The following is a 20,492-nucleotide window of genomic DNA, read 5'->3' on the forward strand; positions in this document are numbered from 1 at the left end:
CTAACATACACAGAATGTCCTTCTCTGAACCAGATAGTATAGGTTACTCAAATATATATTATTTCAAACCTTAATCAATGATTTCAGTCTGGATGGCTAATAAGGGGGACTTTTCCCAGAATTACATCCTCCATATCAGCCTTTTTTCTGCAGGTGACCTAACTCCAGACTCTGATGGGGAGCTTGGTACCCTGGGCCGCTTGGATGTATGTTGATTCCGGGTTGTTTGAATGAAGGCCAGCATTGATGTCTGGCTGCCTTCTTTTGTATTCCCCAGAGAGTTGCACCGCCTTCGGGGTCTCTTATTAACCTCAAGGTTTTCTATTGAGTTATTATTGTCACTAGTCTCAGTAGCCACTTGCCCAGCTTCATTTTTAGCATTTTTCCTATTATTCTTCTAATTTTTCTTGGAGTGAGAAGTCACTGTTGCAGACTCTGGCTCACCAGGTACCAACTCCAATGTTTCATTCACTCCGTCTTTGTCCTTGGGAGGCAAGGAATTATCCTCTTCAACCTCAGTCTCACGTTCAGTCATTTCAGCTGAGATATGTGATACGTCCGCCTTACTCAGGGGGACAGGATTGTTGTCCTGCACATAGTGTGAAAAAGTTTCCTCTATGCACCTTATGTTGTCCAGTGTAGTAGGACTGTACTCTACCATCTCCTGACCCCCTCTAGTGTGGGATTGTGTCAGCTAGTCCTGTCTATGCGCAGGACCATGTCCATCATAAAATACTTTGATCCAGTGAGGGCCCATCTTTACAGACCGTGTTATAGGAATGAAGGGTGCTGCTTCAACATATACAAAACTATCTCCATTGGAGCAGTTTGTAAGTTGACCCTTGTATCTTATCATACGCCTCATCACTCTCCCCAACACCTTACATCCAGCTTTAGCCAGAAACTCAGTCACAACACTATCATCTGCTGATTCAGGTATTTCTTTAATTGTAACTTGAATGGAGTTCTGGTCAGCCATGCGCGTCTTCTATTATTCTATTATTCTATTATTATTCTCTTTGAACACAACATGTTTTTCTCTGACTGTTATTTCTCTGATCAGAAGCTTTTCTGCCCTTTCTTCCTTACTGAGAATATATATATGCTAGAGTGCACGTACTCTCTGTACTGACCTCAAGTGGTTTGGATGCATTTCCTGTATGAGACTGTGGTAGAGCTCCTAATCCTTAATCGGGTTGGCTATGACCTCTTCCTTTGTCAGGATTTCTCTTTCCATGATAAAAATCGGTAAAAGAGTCTCCTTTGGGGGATTTCAACCCACAACCTTGCTCCAGGTCTCATATTCCTTGACATAAGTTTTTGCATCGCTGGAAATAGCCACAACTACAGTAGCCATTTTAATTGTAGTGTTAATGATTCAAGTAATTTGTTTAACATTGAAATATATTGTCACATCCTGACCATAGTAAGTGGTTATTTTCTATGGTAGAGTAGGTCAGGGCGTGACAGGGGGTGTTTTTATATGTTGTCTATTTCTATGTTTAGTTCTAGTTTGTCTATTTCTATGTTGGGGTTCTTTGGGTTGATCTCCAATTGCCTCTAATTGGAGGTCATATTTAAGTTGATGTTTGTCCCACCTGTTTTTGTGGGTGATTCATTTTGAGTGGTGTGTTTTCCGCTCTGCATCACGGTTTGTTGTTTTTTGTGTATTTCAAGTAATTAGTGTATTGCATCCAGTTTCACTTTAAATAAAATATGTGGAACTACGAACACGCTGCGCCTTGGTCCGATCCTTCAAACAGCCGTGACATATATCAACGAAACTATTCAGCATTATACAGTGAGGATACTTCTTACTTAAGAATTGATGGATGGTTGATCCTCAAATAGATACAGTGGCAAGAAGAAGTATGTGAACCCTTTGGAATTACCTCAATTCCTGCATAAATTAGGCATACAATTTGATCTGATTTTCATCTTAGTCACAACAATATTATTGTATTTTTCTTGCCTATATTGAATACATCAATTAAACATTCACAGTGCAGGCTGAAAAAGTATGTGAACCCCTAGGCTAATGACTTTTCTAAAAGCTAATTGGAGTCAGGAGTCAGCTAAACTTGAGTCCAATCAATGAGACGAGATTGGAGATGTTGGTTAGAGCTGCCCTGCCCTATAAAAAACACTCACGAAATTTGAGTTTGCTATTCACAAGAAGCATTGCCTGATGTGAACCATGCCTCGAATAAAAGAGGCTCAGAATTCCTAAGATTAAGAATTGTTCACTTGCAAAATCTTTGTCTATAAATGGAGAAAGTTCAGAACTGTTGCTACTCTCCCCAGGAGTGGCCGTCCTGCAAAGATGACTGCAAGAGCACAGAGCAGAATGCTCAATGAGGTTAAGGAGAATCCTAGTGTCAGCTAAAGACTTACAGAAATTTCTGGAACATGCCAAAATCTCTGTTGACGAGTCTACGATCCGTAAAACACTAAACAAGAATGGTGCTCATGGGAGGACAACATGGAAGAAGCCACTGATGTCCGAAAAAATCATTGCTGCACGTCTGAAGTCTGCAAAAGAGAACCTGGATGTTCCACAGCGCATTTGGCAAAATATTCTGTGGGCAGATGGACAGACATCCTAAGAATATTGCTGAACTGAAAGAGTTTTGTAAAGATGAATGGTCCAAAATTCCTCCTGACCGTTGTGCAGGTCTGGTTCACAACTACAGAAAAGGTTTGGTTGAGTTTATTGCTGCCAAAAGAGGGTCAACCAGTTATTAAATCCAAGGGTTCACATACTTTTTCCACCCTGCACTGTGAATGTTTACACAGTGTGTTCAATAAAGACATGGAAAACATATAATTGTTTGTGTGTTATTGGTTTAAGCAGACTGTGTTTGTCTATTGTTGTGACTTAGAAGATTTTATGACCACTTTATGCAGAAATCCAGGTAATTCTAAAGGGTTCACATACTTTTTCTTGCCACTGTATTTGCTGGGCTCAGTGTTCTCCAGCAATCGAAGCTTCCTAGCCGGGCCGAATACCCAAACAAAAGTAGATGTCAAAACACAACAAAACAAAATATGGATATATCGTTCCAGACCTTACAGGCCGTCGGTCGATAATCCAAAAACTAATCAAGCAAACAAGCAAACAAGACGTCTGGTGAGTAGCGCACTACCACAAACTGATGCTGGCACTAAGACCAGACAGCATCAGATAGATGGCCTACAGAGAGAACAGTAGAACAGTACAGAGGGGCGCTGTTTCGCTCGTTCGGATGCGTTCTCCTGTCAAAACATTGAAGAAGCATGTTTTGTTTAACACTTTTTTGGTTACTACATGATTCCATATGTGTTATTTCATAGTTTTGATGTCTTCACTATTATTCTACAAAGTAGAAAATAGTAAAAAATAAAGAAAAACCCTTGAATGAGTATGTTTGTCCAAACTTTTGACTTGTACTGTACATGTTGGTAGATTTGCTCAAGGATACCCACAGGCCTCACATGACTTGTTTGAATGTCACCCAATACCAGTTAAACAAATTATGGAAGTACTGTTTATTGCTAAAAAATAATGGTTAAATACATGTAAAATAAAAAATAAAAAACAGACACTTTACAACTTTACAGACACTTTAGAACACACTTCCTTTAGATTTTTTTGTGAGGACTGTCTGTAGTGAATCTGGACATTTGTCATGGCAAGGTGGGGATTGAGTTGCATATTATACTTTCTAAGCTGGTGACTCAGTTTATCTTGTAATCATAAGCCTACTTAATTCTACAATTAAGTATTTCTCATGACGATTTGGCAACATTCAAAGGTGGGGAGCGAAATGGGTGTTTGTTTGCAAAACACTGCTACTGCATGTGCTTACAAAATAATTTATATCCATTTATATCACACAATCCCCAGAAAATACAGCTTTTAGCTGGATGTAGTTGATATTTTGTCTTTATAGTAACATTTATGACGAAGCTGTTACAAATTCTAGTAAATGTTCAGAAATGCTTAAAACGCTTTTATATATTATAATAAAGATTTTAAAGGATTATACATTGTATGCTTATAATACTGATATATGTTTTAAATAACTAATAATAAACACTATTTATAAAAGGTTAATTAATACAAATTATTGTGAAGAGTTACCACAGTTTTTTTTATGCATACAGTACCAGTCAAAAGTTTGGACACACCTACTCATTCAAGGTTATTTTTTTATTTTTACTATTTTCTACATTGTAGAATAATAGTGAAGACATCAAAACTATGAAATAACACGTATGGAATCAAGTAGTAACTAAAAAAGTGTTCAACAAATCAAAATATATTTTATATTTGAGATTCTTCAATGTAACCACATTTTGCCTTGATGACACACTTGGCATTCTCTTTGAAGAATCTCAAATGTAAAATACATTTTGATTTGTTAAACACTATCATGGTTACTCCATGATTCTACATGTGTTATTTCATAGTTTTGATGTCTTCACTATTATTCTACAGTGTAGAAAATATAAAAAATAAAGAAAAACCCTCGAATGAGTAGGTGTGTCCAAACATTTGACAGGTACTGTATATCATACATTTTATGTGTGACATCTGTTCAGTTATAATGTTAATCCCTTAGTATTACCCACACCTATCCTTCAACAGAGAGATTAAAGATGTCAGAATATTAAACATCATGATTATTTTCACAATAATACCACTTAGTAGTCAGGGTTGTGACATCAGTGCTCTTAACTCTATTTAAAAGAACCCACCGACTGGGTATAGCTCATTGTCTTTGCATCATTACACCTGATCAGCTGCTGAAATTGACTGACTCAAAGGTAAGGAAATTGGTTGTAAAGCAGGGCTTTTGAATAGTGATAAATATACTTACGCTCTAGTGTTAACATTCTACTTCAACATTCAGAACAAAAAAAGGTAATCTAAGCTGCTTTTGTTTCTTTTTATGTTTTTAGAACTGACCACAAAGATGATGAAGACTGTAATCTTTCTGGGCTGCCTCCTGGGCCTGTCATTGGCTCTTCCTGTGAGTTTAACAAAAATCAACATAGAATATATTTACCCCAAATTAGATAATATTCTTCTTCACATAATATTTGATGTATATATATTTTAGTATATATATAAATACATATGCATATTTAATATTAAAATGATAATATTTCAGGCTGAGGTGGATCACTTGAGAGTTGCACGTTCCAGCTCTGACTCCAACTCTAACTCAAACTCCAAGGAGGTACGTTTCATAGCTCCACAGATTATGAGCAGAAATTATTCAACATATTGTAGTGAAGATCAATGTGTATGAGATATGATTCCATGTGTGGTGTGTATATCAAAATGACACTGAATGAGAAAAAAACTGCTCTTTTCTTTTCCTATTTAGGCTGGTGGTTCCTTTCTGCCCTCCCTGCCAAAGTTGAATTCAAATCAGCTACTTCAACTGCTACTTAAACTGCTTGCTGCCTCTGCCCCAGCACCAGCCCCTGCCCCAGCTCCTGCACCTTCCCCAGCCCCTGCTCCAGCCCCAGCCCCAGCCCCTGCCCCTGCTCCTGCCCCAGCCCCAGCCCCTGCACCAGCCCCTGCCCCAGCCCCTGCTCCAGCCCCAGCCCCAGCCCCTGCACCAGCCCCTGCCCCAGCCCCAGCCCCTGCTCCAGCCCCATCCCCTACTCCTGCCCCAGCCCCTGCACCAGCTGGACGTTAAACAGGTGAAGTGATGTTACAGTAACCCAGCCATCATTCATTTAATATCTCAATATTAGATTCCCCCAGTGGCGCAAAATACTTAAGTAAAAATATTTTAAAGTACTACTTAAATAGTTTTTGAGGTTATCTGTATTTTACTTTACTATATATATTTCTGACAACTTTTACTTTTACTTCACAAAATTCCTGAAGAAAATAATGTACTTTTTACCCCATACATTTTCCTTGACCTCCAAAAATTACTTTTTGAATGCTTAGCAGGACAGGAAAATGGACAAATTCATACGCTTATCAAGAGAACATCCCTGGTGATCCCTACTGCCTCTGATCTGGCAGACTCACAAAACACAAATGCTTAGTTTATTAAGATGTCTGAGTGTTGGAGTGTACCCCTGGCTATCCGTAAATAAAGTAAACAAGAAAATGGTGCCGTCTGACTTGTTTAATATAAGATTTTTGTAATGATTTATACTTTTACTTTTACATTTGATACTATTTAAGTATATTTTAGCAATTACATATACTTTTGATACTTAAGTATATTTAAAACCAAATACTTTTAGACTTTTACTCAAGTTGTATTTAAGTGGGTAACTTTCATTTCTATTAAGGTATCTTTACTTTTACTCAAGTATGACAATTGGGTACTTTTCCCAACACTGGATTTCCCAAACATCATAAGTACAATGTATATCCTTTAAATTCATTAATTCACTTTTCTGTCTATCAGGTATTTTATGGAACTCCCAGACACTGACTATGAAATGTGATTCCTTTATGCATCTCTGTTTAATAAACACATTTATATTTCAAGCTCAATTGTATGTCTCTCCAGTCCTCTGATGAATGCTCATTAAGATTATGGAAATTGTGAGAAATCTATACAAAGTGTGGTACATTACATTGCGTTATTTAATAATAAAAAAGAAGTGTTATATTGCATGACAGGAGAAATCAAAATAAAGTCTGGAATTTGAGCTGTATTGTATAAGTTGAGAAATTAAACAATTAAATGTTTTCATTTAGCCTCCGCAATCCCCCACAACAGGTAGATGAATCATCAACAGTTTCAAAACCTCTCAATTTAGCTAAAGTTTCCTAACACTGATGAGACATTGTTCTTTGTGGGCACAGTGGATATACAGATTTGTAGGATTACCTACCAAATGCCTGATTTCATCACATTTTACATCTCCAGGACACAGAACACAAATTTGATCATGGGACTAAAGCTCATTGATGCACTGAAGGCACATTTGTGGAATGAAATGGTCTATAAAAAGCATATTTTTGCAGTTAAGTTACAATACGGCATTAGTGTTAACAGTTTAGTACCAACATTTCAGGCGTTATACATCTTCACTTGAACAGTTAAGAATTTCAAAGAATACTGTAGTGGAATTTAGGCATGCGTGTCTAGCTTTGAATTCACTGTACGTCTTTTTCATTTCAAGAATTCCATGGCAACCATGGACATTGTTCCTCCATTCCTGTAAGAATTCTTGAAATACAACATCAACACTTTACACATCAACACACCAAGAGATTGCAGTTTCCACAGATTGCATTACATTGGATTATGACAATATCTGAATTATTACAATATGATGGACTTAAGTTCACACTTTGAGCTAGCGATGAGGTGCAGTAATATTTAGTACTATCTATTGGTATATATTAGGTATTCTGTCTATTAGAGTACTATAGTATGGTCTACTATTTGAATATGATTACTAGTTTGTTTAAGTTCAGAACAATTTATCCATCTCTCTCTCTCTCTCTCTCTCTCTCTCTCTCTCTCTCTCTCTCTCTCCACAGAAGTTCAGGGGTTATGGGCGTGGTTTGGGAGGGTTTTACCCCTATCAGCAGCCTCAGTACGCATCCTACTTCCCTTATGCTCAGCCTTCTCAAGGTAACTCTGCCCTGATGGCCCTCCTGCCCTTCCTATTGACCAGCCCCGCCTCTGCTCCTGCCGCAACTCCTGCTGCAGCTCCAGCCCCAGCCCCAGCAGCAGGTGGAAAATGAGACGGGCGTCGATAGAGAAAGGAGAAAAAACTTGTTTACATCAAATATGTTGACATTAGCTGCTGTTCAGAGCTGATTATTCCATCATTATTAAATGAAATAAGTTAAGATCCATCATTGTGTATGTCTTTGTCTGTTGTGTTCTGTTTGTTTGACAAACTATTTGAGATCCTTTCAAAACAAGTGTGAAACCTCTCTGACATAAGGTGGAAGGCTCTACAAGTCGTAAAAAAATTGTAAACAAGTATGAAATCAACAAAACTTCTGAATTCATAATCAGTTCCAGAGAATTTGTTGTTTCCAAAAAGGGGTCAAGACCCACTACCAGTTCTTCTTGGGTTGCAGATAACCAAATACAGTCCATGGCCAAAAGGACACCTGCTCATCGAACATCTCATTCCAATATCATGTGCATTAACATGGATTGGTCCCCCCTTTGCCGTTATATTAGCCTCCAGCTTTCCTCTAGATGTTGGAACATTGCTGCGGGGACTGGTTCCATTCAGTCACAAGATCATTATTGAGGTTGGGTACTGACACTGGGTAATTAGGCCTGGCTCGCAGTTGGCGTGAAAAACAGCAAAGACCATTATCCCTCAACCACCAAACTTTAAAGTTGGCACTATGCATTGGGGCAGGTAGCGTTCTTCTGGCATCTGCCAAATCCATATTAATCCGTTGGACTGCCAGATGATGAAGCGTGATTCATCACTGTAGAGAACGCGTTTCCTCTACTCCAGCGTCCAATAGCCGTGAGCTTTACACCACTCAAGCCGACGCTTGGCATTGCGCAAGGTGATCTTAAGCTTGTGTGCGGCTGCTTGGTCACGGAAACCCATTTGATTTAGCTCCTGACTAACAGTTATTGTGCTGACATTGCTTCCAGAGGCAGTTTGGAATTAGTTTGTGAGTGTTGCAACCGCGCTTCAGCACTCTGCCGTCCCATTCTGTGAGCTTCCCTGGCCTACCACTTTGGGGCTGACCCGGTGTTGCTCCTAGATGTTTCCACTTCACAAAAGCAGCACTTACAGTTGCCCGTGGCCGCTCTAGCAGGGCATACATTTAACTAACTGACTTGTTGAAAAGGCAGCACCTTACGTTGGTGCCACGTTGAAAGTCACTGAGCTCTTCGGTACAGGCCAATCTACTGCCAATGTTTGGCTTTGTAGATTGCATGGCTGTGTGCTCAGTTGTATACACCTGTCTGCAACTAGTGTGGCTTAAATCACCAAATTCACTTATTTGAATGGGTGTCCACAAGTGCATGTTTTTTATTGGTGGCTAAAAACTTGAAAGAAACTTTGAAAATGGGTTGCAACATTAAACGTTTGTGAACCTCAACTCTTTAACTTCAGTATGAAGTCAAGCACTCTTTATATATTTCCATATCTCCGAGTCAGCATCAATACTTAATAGTATACAATTATCCTGCTTAATTGTTCTAACAATTTATCAAACTTGTTTGAATACTTTCTGACAGTTGCATTAAACAATTAGACCACTTTGTGAGGGAGACCCTTATTTGCTGGTCAGTGACCCACTGTCCCTACCCAATCAGAGGTAAAATGGAAACTCATGGAAGGTTACACACAGAGAATGTTATTGCCATAAATGTATATGTGGAATAAATATTGTTCTTGAATTAACAGCAGATGGGAAACAATGATAGAGTAGGCCTATACTGGCATTTTCAGTTAGCACATTAGATTAATAGCAGTGGCAAGAGGCTAATTTGTTTGCTTGTTTTGCAATGCCCAACGTTACATGGAACACCCAGACATCATACAACATCCTTCATTGCAACACATGTAGGCTTCATTAGGGCTTTGTGATAGGCTGAGAAACACTATATATTGTCTGTGTATTGATGAGTGTGCTAGCGCTTAAAGAGGCACTGAGAAGGCTTTTAACCCTGAGATACGTTAAGGTATGGTTATACTAATAATTCTAACATTTTGTTCAGAGTGAAGTCATTCTTATACACTCATTAACTGTGTAGTAGATTATACATATAATATAATCTGTAACTTGTTGGGAATAGATGGATTAATAAAGTGATGACGTTTATGTTTATACTGTACTCTATTTAGATGAAGACTTTCAGCATGAAGATTGTTGTGCTACTTGGATTTGTGATGCTTCTCTCTATTGCTCTGGTAAGCCATGCATATAGTATGCACATTAAATGCTGAAGTTAGTATATTACATCCATATGTATATTAATTCATTGTCTTATTGTTTGCTTTTGAAGGCTGAGCATGACCATGGCCATCAGCATATCATTGAGAAGCGCTCTTCAAGTGAAGAGGTGAGTAGTATAAATGATACATCTTTTTTGAAGGAGTATTTTTGCTTTATTTGGGGACAGAGATGTTGAGAGAAAGACAGGAAAGGCAAAGTTTGTGCCAGAAGGGTGTGGGCCACATTCAAACTGAAGCTTCCATTTTATACTAGGCCTTCAGAAGATATTCAAACCCCTCAACTTTTTCTACATTTTGTAGAGTTACAAGGTGGAATTTAAACGATCTACAGAAAATACTCTGTATTGTCAAAGTGGAAGAAAAATTAAAACATTTGTAAAGAAAATATGAAAAATAAAACATGAGTATATTACATATATACATATAGTATCAGCATCTACATGGCCTTTGCTCTATACAGTTATTTAATAAACATGATTTACTGCTAAAATAAACTATGTACAGTTATTGTGTATGGTGTACACAATTGAGACTCCAGTGGCTACATTAGTTTTGATTAGGCTTCTTTTTCCCTCCTTCTTCTAGCGTGGCCGTGGCCCTGGCCGTGGCTTTCCAAACTTTCTCCAGCAGTACAACTACTTTCTGCTTCTGCAAAGACTTGGTCTTTTCCCAGCCCCTGCAGTACCTGCCCCTGCAGCACCTGCCCCTGCAGCACCGGCCCCAGCCCCAGCTCCAGCCCCAGCTCCAGCCCCAGCTCCAGCCCCAGCTCCAGCTCCAGCTGGTCGCTGAGAAAGGACATGAATCAGAACCTTCAACTCTTCAAGAGCAAGCTATGGTTGCTGAAATGACCAGAACATTAACTGACACTAAGTACTGTAATAGCTGATTTCCATATTTTGCTTGAGTTTCCCTTTAATGTACTTGCTGTATGTCTGTCTACAATGCAATAAAGAGGATTTGAAATGGCATATGTCCCCTCCTGCACACTTTCTTTTGCCTGAGAAATTTGATTTTCAATTCAAACACATGTTCACAGTTTGTGCATTTGTTAGTCAGAGTTAGTCAAATCTGAGGATTAGCATCTTGTTTTGTCGGTTGACATTTCTTGATATATTTAGTGAGGCTGCATTGGTTGTGAACAATATTTGAGTTATGTTTTAAACATTTAAACATGTTTTAAATTGTATTCACATTATGAGTAAAGTAGGTTAAAGGAAGTCAAGTAGCCAAATTCAATGGTCAAACATTTAAATCTTTCGATGGTTGAAATCATTGAAAGCCTTGACATAATACAGTATAATTTTTACATACATTTAATCATTCAACCTATTCCCACTCCACTGCTTATTTCACCAGGCTACTTATGATGAGCAAGTAAATAAGTCACTGGGTTACAGTTGCTGTACCTGGGCTACAGTACAGTATCCAGGTACAGTAACTGATACAGTACAGTACATATTCTACCCACCACTGCGACCTGTATGCTCTCTTTGGCTGACCTTCGCTTCATATTCGTCACCAAACCCACTGGCTCCAAGTCATCTATAAGTCTTTGCTAGGTAAAGCCCCGCCTTATCTCAGCTCACTGGTCACCCTAGCAGCACCCACCCGTAGCACGCGCTCCAGCAGGTATATTTCACTTGTCACCCCCAAAGCCAATTCCTCCTTTGGCCGCCTTTCCTTCCAGTTCTCTGCTGCCAATGACTGGAACAAATTGCAAAAATCACTGAAGCTGGAGACTCATATCTCCCTCTAACTTTAAACACCAGCTGTCAGAATAGCTCACAGATTACTGCACCTGTACATAGCCCATCTGTAAATAGCCCATCCAACTTCCTCATCCCCATACTGTTATATATATTTTTTTACTCCTTTGCACCACCGTATCTCTACTTGCACATTCATCTTCTGCATATCTATCACTCCAGTGTTTAATTGCTAAATTGTAATTATTTTACCACTGTGGCCTATTTATTGTCTTACCTCCCTCATCTTACCTCATTTGCACACACTGTATATAGACTTTTCTATTGTATTATTGACTGTATGTTTGTTTATTCCATGTGTAACTCTGTGTTGTTGTTTGTGTTGCACTGCTTTGCTTTATCTTGGTCACGTCACAGTTGTAAATGAGAACTTATTCTCAACTGGCCTACTTGGTGAAATAAAGGTGAAATAAATAAAAAATACAGATACAAATAAAATCATAAAAGGACAAGGCAAGGTGCTTGGCTATACTGAGGGTAAGATTGTTCTACTTTCGGGAGATTTACTCTCAAAGTTACCATCATATCGACAAAGAAAACACAGAGAAACATAAAGACAGATTTAATGAAAAAGAAATGAATCAAGACACTACTGTAGTAATGAATAGTTATGGAAGCTACTTCAAATTCAAGCCATTAGTGGCACCATCTGGTTAAAGGTAATACCTCTCCTGGAGTGTGTGTGCATTTCCAGTGTGTGTGTGTGTGTGTGTGTGTGTGTGTGTGTGTGTGTGTGTGTGTGTGTGTGTGTGTGTGTGTGTGTGTGTGTGTGTGTGTGTGTGTGTATGTGTGTTTGTCTGTGTGCGTGTGTGTGCATGCGTGCGTGTGTGAGTGTGAAGACATTTTTACAGAGAATGACCATATCTCATCTATTGATGACTTATTCATTCAGAGTCCATTATAATAGATTAAGCATAGTATTTCTTTAGATCTTTCTTTATTTCATTCTTTGTAATGTCTTTTTTTGTTATGTGTATCCCCAGTAAGACGAGCTGTCGCCATTGGCGTTGGTTAATGGGGATACTAATAACAAAAATGTAAAATAATTAAAGACGTTGGGGGAGAATGTGGTGCTAAGCTGAGATATGGAATTGTTTTAAGATGGTCATACTATTGATAATTTAGCTATTTGATTTTGAATTAGAGGACCGCTTTAGGTATCCAAAAAATATGTAAATGACTGATTTTGGCCTTTACCACTAAAGCCCATAGAAATGCATTGAATAACACATTCATAAATGCAAAAAGAACTTTCAAAAAAAGTATAATAATATTGAGTATTGTGATTGTATATAATAGTATTGAAGTGTCTGTCCTAAATCTAGGAGGAAATATACTCAGGAAATATACCGTTTATAAATATATGAATATATATATATATATATATATATATATATATATACACACATATATATATTAGTACACATATTTAACCCCTTTTTTGGGGGTAGGCATAAAACTACCTTCATGCTTCCATTAGTTTTTTGAAACATGTAACGATTACCTTCAGACAAGTCCCGTGCCACTTGTCGGGATCTCTCTGTACTTTGCTCCGTTCATCTTTCCATCGATCCTGACTTGTCTCCCTATCCCTGCCACAGCATGATGCTGCCACCACCATGCTTCACCGAAGGGATGGTGCCAGGTTTCTTCTCGACATGATTCTTGACATTTAAGCCAAAGAGTTCAATCTTGGTTTCATCAGACTAGAGCATCTTGTTGCTCATGGTGTGAGAGTCCTTTAGGTTCCTTTTGGCAAACTCCAAGCGGGCTGTCATGTGCCTTTTACTGAGGAGTGGCTTCTGCCTGGCCACTCTTCCATAAAGTCCTAATTGGTATAGGGCTGCAGAGATGGTTGTCCTTCTGGAAGGTTTTCCCATCTCCACAAAAAAACTCTGTCAATCTGACCATCAGGTTCTTGGTCACCTCCCTGACCAAGGCCCTTCTCCCCCGATTTCTCAGTTTGGCTGGGCAGACAGCTCTTGGAAGAGTCTTGGTGGTTCCAAACTTCTTTCATTTAAGAATGATGGAGTCCACTGTGTTCTTGGGGACCCTGTGCTCTAAAGACAATTCCTTTAACCTCAAGACTTGGTTTTTGCTATGACATACACTGTCAACTGTGGGACCTTATATAGACAGCTGTGTGCCTTTCCAAATCATGTCCAATCAATTGAATTTACCACAGGTGGACTCCAATCAAGTTGTTGAAACATCTAAAGGATGTTCAATGGAAACAGGATGCACCTTAGATCAATTTCGAGTCTCATGGAAAGGGTCTGAATACTTATGTAATTAAGGGATTTTTGGTTTTAAATAATTTTTTTCTAAAAACCTTTATTAACTAGGTCATTATGGGGTGTTGTGTGTAGATGTCACGCCTGACCTTAGAGAGCCTTTTTATTTCTCTATTTGCTTAGGTCAGGGTGTGATTTGGGTGGGCATTCTAGTTTTTCTATTTCTTTGTTTGCCGGGTATGGTTCCCAATCGGAGGCAGCTGTCTATCGTTGTTTCTGATTGGGGATCATACTTAGGCAGCCTTTTTCCCACCTATGTTTGTGGGATCTTGTTTTTGGTACTGTGCTGTATTCCCTACTGAACGTTACATTTTCGTTTGTATTTGTTTTGTTTCGGTGTTCATTTAATAAATTAAAATGTACGCCTCCACGCTGCACCTTGGTCCGATCCTTCCATCGACGAACGTAACAGTAGAGTGATGAGGAAAATGTTTTATTTAGTACATTTTAGAATAAGGCTGTAACATAACAACATGTGTAAAAAGTCAAGGGGTCTGAATACTTTCCAAATGCACTGAAAAAGTGTCATTCAAACATTCATAGTGTAGGTTGGAAAAAGTATGTGAACCCCTAGGCTAATGACTTCTCCAAAAGCTAAGTGGAGTCAGGAGTCAGCTAACCTGGAGTCCAATAAATGAGACGAGATTGGAGATGTTGGTTAGAGCTGCCCTGCCCTATAAAAACACTCACAAATTTGAGTTTGCTATTCACAAGAAGCATTGCCTGATGTGAACCATGCCTTGAACAACAGAGATCTCAGAAGACCTAAGATTAAGAATTGTTGACTTGCAAAAAGCTGGAAAGGTTTACAAAAGTATCTCTAAAAGCCTTGATGTTCATCAGTCCACGATAAGACAAATTGTCTATAAATGGAGAAAGTTCAGAACTGTTGCTACTCTCCCTAGGAGTGGCCGTCCTGCAAAGATGACTGCAAGAGCACAGATCAGAATGCTCAATGAGGTTAAGAAGAATCCTAGAGTGTCAACTAAAGACTTACAGAAATCTCTGGAACATGCTAACATCTCTGTTGACGAGTCTACGGTACGTAAAACAATTAAGAAGAATGGTGTTCATGGGAGGACACCATGGAAGAAGCCACTGTTGTCCAAAAAAACATTGCTGGACGTCTGGAGTTTGAAAAAACGCACCACAGCGCTACTGGCAAAATATTCTATGGACAGATGAAACTACAGTTGAGTTGTTTGGAAGGAACACACAACACCATGTGTAGAGAAATAAAGGCACAGCACACCAACATCAAAACGTCATCCCAACTGTAAAGTATGGTGGAGGGAGCATCATGGTTTGGGGCTGTTTTGATGCCTCAGGGCCTGGACAGCTTGCTATTACCGATAGAAAAATGAATTCCCAAGTTTATCAAGACATTTTGCAGGACAATGTCAGGCTATCTGTCTGCCAATTGAAGCTCAACAGAAGTTGGGTGATGCAACAGGACAACGACCCAAAACACAGAAGTAAATCGACAACAGAATGACTTCAACAGGAGAAAATACGCCTTCTGGATTGGCCGAGTCAGAGTCCTGACCTCAACCCGATTGAGATGCTATGGCATGACCTCAAGAGAGCAATTCACACCAGACATCCAAAGAATATTGCCGAACTGAAACAGTTTTGTAAAGAGGAATGGTCAAAAATTCCTCCTGACCATTGTGCAGGTCTGACCCGCATCTACAGAAAACGTTTGGTTGAGGTTATTGCTGCCAAATGAGGGCCAACCAGTTATTAAATCCAAGGGTTCACATACTTTTCCCACCCTGCACTGTGAATGTTTACACGATGTGTTCAATAAAGACATGAAAACATATCATTGTTTGTGTGTTATTAGTTTAACAGACTGTGCTTGTCTGTTGTGACCTAGATGAAGATCAGATCACATTTTATGACCAATTTATGCAGAAGTCCAGGTATTTCCAAAGGGTTCACATACTTTTTCTAACCACTGTATATGGAGACTGGTTAGTGCCAAAAATAAGGGTTTAAATACATGTCAAAAAAAAATTCTGATCCTTTTTATGTCTCTCAGTTATAAGATAGACTCTTCAGAACAAATTTCCTTTAGATTTTTATGGGGGGACTATCTGTTGTTCCATGTAGTAAATATGTTATTCATTGAGTTTTTATGGGCTAACAGCAGTAAGACAATATACATAATTCTTCCATCAAATAATTTAAAAAAAATAGTTTTTTTGTTACTTCAAGGGGCCTTAAAATTCAATATCAAATAGCAAAATGATCCTTCTTAAAATGTTCCCGTCACTCTGTCACGTCATGCCACTGTTATGAAAGTTCTCAAGCCGCCCTCTATCGGTAGCGTCATAGTGGTGCCCTAAAGTGCTGATAAACCCAGTCATTCTGGACAGAGGCTAACAATTGTTAAGTCTAAATTTCAATTAGGAGCCTGGAAATTTGATGACATTGATAAAGTAGTCGAATATTTCTTAGGAAACAACTTTGCCAGCATTATCATGTAGTCAAATTTACTTTAGACAGATGGCAAAGTTGTCATTAGCTAGTAAAGTTCAACAAAAGTAGCTAGTTATGCTAACACTAGCTAGCTAAAATCCGGTGGCCTCCCCTCAATCTTAGCTAGCTAGCTAACATTATACCGCATTTAAAGTCAAACTGGTGACATTAAAATAATGGGGGAAAAAATGTCCTACTAAATATTTGCCTCCTTTTGTATGGCATTGTATTTCCATATCACTGTAATGCACGTTTGATGAAATCTTCATCAGCGCTCATAGTCGATACATTTAGTAGAATGCTCAGTTGGGCATCAGTCCAAAACGAACGTTCAAAACAATAGTGTGACGAAACATGCCACCCATGAAGAGCCCTCCCGCCCCACACCCTCTCCCAGCTTAGACAGGGTTTCGACTGTAACTGTAATCGGTTAATTGACCTTGAGTTCTGCAATGCCAGTTTGTCAACAGAAAGAACCCTATGATTGCAATGGCATTCTGTGGCAGTTTGACAGTAGCTCGGATGAGTGTACTAAAGATGGGAAATATATATTTTATAATGAATATTAGTTTACTTCTCTACAAAAACGGATGCCTTTAAAAATGTTTGAACTTATAAAAAGGATATGAAATAAATATTTTTGCCTGGGGCAACACTTACATTCAATATGTAAATAAAGTTGGACATTTGTCGTGGCAAGGTGGGGAATGAGTTGCATATTATACTGTTTAGGCTGGTGGCTCAGTTTAAGTCAGTCACTCAGTGACTGTTTAAGCTGGTGACTAATTCTATGATCAAGTACTTTCCACAACGATTTGGCAACGTTCAAAGGTGGGGAGTGAAGTGGGTGTTTGTTTGCAAAACATTGGTACTGCATGTGTTTTCAGAATGAGGAAAATCCATTTCTATCACACATTCCAAAATTATTTCAGCGATTAGCTGGATGCCGTTGATATTTTGTCTTTATTGTAAAACATTTGTACTGCATGTGTTTTCAGAATAAGGTGGACTCACAAAACACACATGCTTAGTTTATAAATATGTCTGAGTGTTGGAGTGTGCCCAATGCTATCCGTAAAAAGAATTAACAAGAAAATGGTGACGTCTGGTTTGCTTAATATAAGGAATTCGAAATGATTTATATACTTTTCCTTTTGATACTTAAATATATTTTAGCAATTACAATTATTTTGATACTTAAGTATATTTAAAGCCAAATACTTTTAGACTTTTACTCATGCAGTATTTTACTGAGTGACTTTCACTTAATATTGAGTCATTTTCTATTAAAGTATCTTTACTTTTACTCAAGTATGACAATTGGGCACTTTTCCGAACACTCGATTCCCCAAACATCATAAGTACAATGTATATCCTATAAATTCATTATTTCACTTTTCTGTATTCAGGTATTTCATGGAACTCCCAGACATTGACTATGAAGTGTGATTCCTTTATGCATTTCTGTTTAATAAACACATTTATATTTCAAGCTCAATTGTATGTCTATCCAGTCCTCTGATGAATGCTCATTAAGTTTATGGAAATTGTGAGAAATCTATACAAAGTGTGGTACATTACATTGTGTGATTTGAGAAATTAAAAAAAGTGCTGTACATTATATTGCATGATAGGAGAAATCAAAATAAAGTCTGGTACTTGAGCTATGTTGTATAAGTTGACAAATATAAATTGTACATTTCAATTAAATGTGGTTCATTTAGCCTCTGCAATGCCCAAAAAACAAGGGTATAAATCATCGACAGATTCAAAATCTCTCAACTTAGCAAAAGTTTCCTAATACTGATGAGACATTGGTCTTTGTGGGCACTGTGGATATACACAGATCTGTAGAATTACCCATTAAATGCCTAATTTCATCACATTTCACCGTTGATCATGGGACTGAAAGCTCATTGGTTGACAGTGGAATTAAATGGTCTATCAAAAGCCTATTTTTGCTGTTTAAGTTACAATACAGCATTAGTCTCAAGTTGAATACTTTTTAAGTATTTTACATCTTCACTTGAACAGGTAAGAGTTTCAAAGAATACTATAGTGGAATTGAGGCATGTGTATCTAGCTTTGAATTCACTGTACGTCTTTTTCATTTCAAGAATTCCATGGTGACCATGAAGCTACTAGTCCTAGTGATGTGCCTGATTGGACTTTGTTCCTCCATTCCTGTAAGAATACTTGAAATGCAACATCAAGCCTTCAATTTACACATCAATACACCAAGAGATTGCCGTTTCCACAGATTGCGTTGCATTGGAATATGACAATATCTGAATTATTACAATATGATGGACTTAAGTTCACACTTTTAGTGTTGATTACTTTATACCATAATATCATTCATCCTGGGATTTTGTTTGTGTGTGCAGGTGTCTGAGAAACATGATCGAGAGGAGCGTTCAGCTAGTGATGAGGTGCAGTAATATTTAGTACTATCTACTGGTATATATTAGGTATTCTGTCTATTAGAGTACTATAGTATGGTCTACTATTTGAATATGATTACTCGTTTGTTTGAGTTCAGAACAATTTATCCATCTCTCTCTCTCTCTCTCTCTCTCCACAGAAGTTCAGGGGTTATGGGCGTGGTTCGGGAGGGTTTTACCCCTATCAGCAGCCTCAGTACCCACCCTACCTCCCTTATGCGCAGCCTTCTCAAGGTAACTCTGCCCTGATGGCCCTCCTGCCCTTCCTATTGGCCAGCCTCGCCTCTGCTCCTGCCGCAACTCCTGCTGCAGCTCCAGCCCCAGCCCCAGCAGCAGGTGGAAAATGAGATGGGCGTCGATAGAGAAAGGAGAAAAAACTTGTTTACATCAAATATGTTGACATTAGCTGCTGTTCAGAGCTTATTATTCCACCATTAATAAATGAAATAATTTAAGATCCGTCATTGTGTATGTCTTTGTCAGTTGTGTTCTGTTTGTTTGACAAACTATTTGAGATCCTTTCAAAACAAGTGTGAAACCTCTCTGACATAAGGTGGAAGGCTCTACAAGTCCTAAAAAAATTGTAAACAAGTATGAAATCAACAAAACTTCTGAATTCATAATCAGTTCCAGAGAATTTGTTGTTTTCAAAAAGGGGTCAAGACCCACTACCAGTTCTTCTTGGGTTGCAGATAACCTAATACACTCCATGGCCAAAAGGACACCTGCTCATCGAACATCTCATTCCAATATCATGGGCATTAATATGGATTGGTCCCCCCTTTGCCGCTATAATATCCTCCAGCTTTCCTCTAGATGTTGGAACATTGCTGCGGGGACTGGCTTCCATTCAGTCACAAGATCATTATTGAAGTTGGGCACTGACATCGGGCGATTAGGCTTGGCTCGCAATTGGCGTGAAAAACCGCAATGACCATTATTCCTCAACCACCAAACTTTAAAGTTGGCACTATGCATTGGGGCAGGTAGCGTTCTTCTGGCATCTGCCAAATCCATATTAATCCGTTGGACTGCCAGATGATGAAGCGTGATTCATCACTGTAGAGAACGCGTTTCCTCTTCTCCAGCGTCCAATAGCATTGAGCTTTACACCACTCAAGCAGACACTTGGCATTGCGCAAGGTGATCTTAGGCTTGTGTGCGGCTGCTTGGCCACGGAAATCCATTTAATTTAGCTCCTGACTAACAGTTATTGTGCTGACATTGCTTCCAGAGGCAGTTTGGATCTAGTTTGTGAGTGTTGCAACCGAGGAGAGACGATTCTTACACACTACGCGCTTCAGCACTCAGCCGTCCCATTCTGTGAGCTTCCCTGGCCTACCACTTTGGGGCTGAGCCGGTGTTGCTCCTAGATGTTTCCACTTCACAAAAACAGCACTTACATTTGCCCGTGGCAGCTCTAGCAGGGCATACATTTGACTAACTGACTCCTTGAAAAGGTAGCACCTTACGTTCGTGCCACATTGAAAGTCACTGAGCTCTTCAGTACAGGCCAATCTACTGCCAATGTTTGTCTTTGTAGATTGCATGGCTGTGTGCTCAATTGTATACACCGGTCTGCA

General features: G+C 38.9%; 1 protein-coding gene and 2 long non-coding RNA genes across 3 annotated transcripts; all 3 read left to right on the top strand.

Moving 5' to 3' along the window:
- The first annotated feature begins 4,574 nt into the window (after positions 1-4,574).
- Positions 4,575-5,500, top strand: LOC115192048 (uncharacterized). The gene is made up of 4 exons (XR_003877865.1): positions 4,575-4,809; positions 4,945-5,015; positions 5,157-5,225; positions 5,376-5,500. It is a non-coding gene; the product is annotated as an uncharacterized LOC115192048 (long non-coding RNA).
- Positions 5,501-9,160: 3,660 nt separating this feature from the next.
- LOC115191516 (nischarin-like) lies at positions 9,161-10,889 on the top strand. Its single transcript, XM_029749323.1, has 4 exons — positions 9,161-9,647; positions 9,811-9,876; positions 9,972-10,028; positions 10,507-10,889. The coding sequence occupies exons 1-4, from the start codon at positions 9,588-9,590 to the stop codon at positions 10,708-10,710; spliced, it is 387 nt and encodes a 128-aa protein (XP_029605183.1). The 5' UTR covers positions 9,161-9,587; the 3' UTR covers positions 10,711-10,889.
- A 7,329-nt stretch (positions 10,890-18,218) lies between these two features.
- LOC115191517 (uncharacterized) lies at positions 18,219-18,881 on the top strand. The gene is made up of 3 exons (XR_003877716.1): positions 18,219-18,499; positions 18,583-18,651; positions 18,853-18,881. It is a non-coding gene; the product is annotated as an uncharacterized LOC115191517 (long non-coding RNA).
- Positions 18,882-20,492: the final 1,611 nt, after the last annotated feature.

This window comes from Salmo trutta, chromosome 4 (genome assembly GCF_901001165.1).
Source record: "Salmo trutta chromosome 4, fSalTru1.1, whole genome shotgun sequence".
Taxonomy (NCBI): Eukaryota; Metazoa; Chordata; class Actinopteri; order Salmoniformes; family Salmonidae; genus Salmo; species Salmo trutta.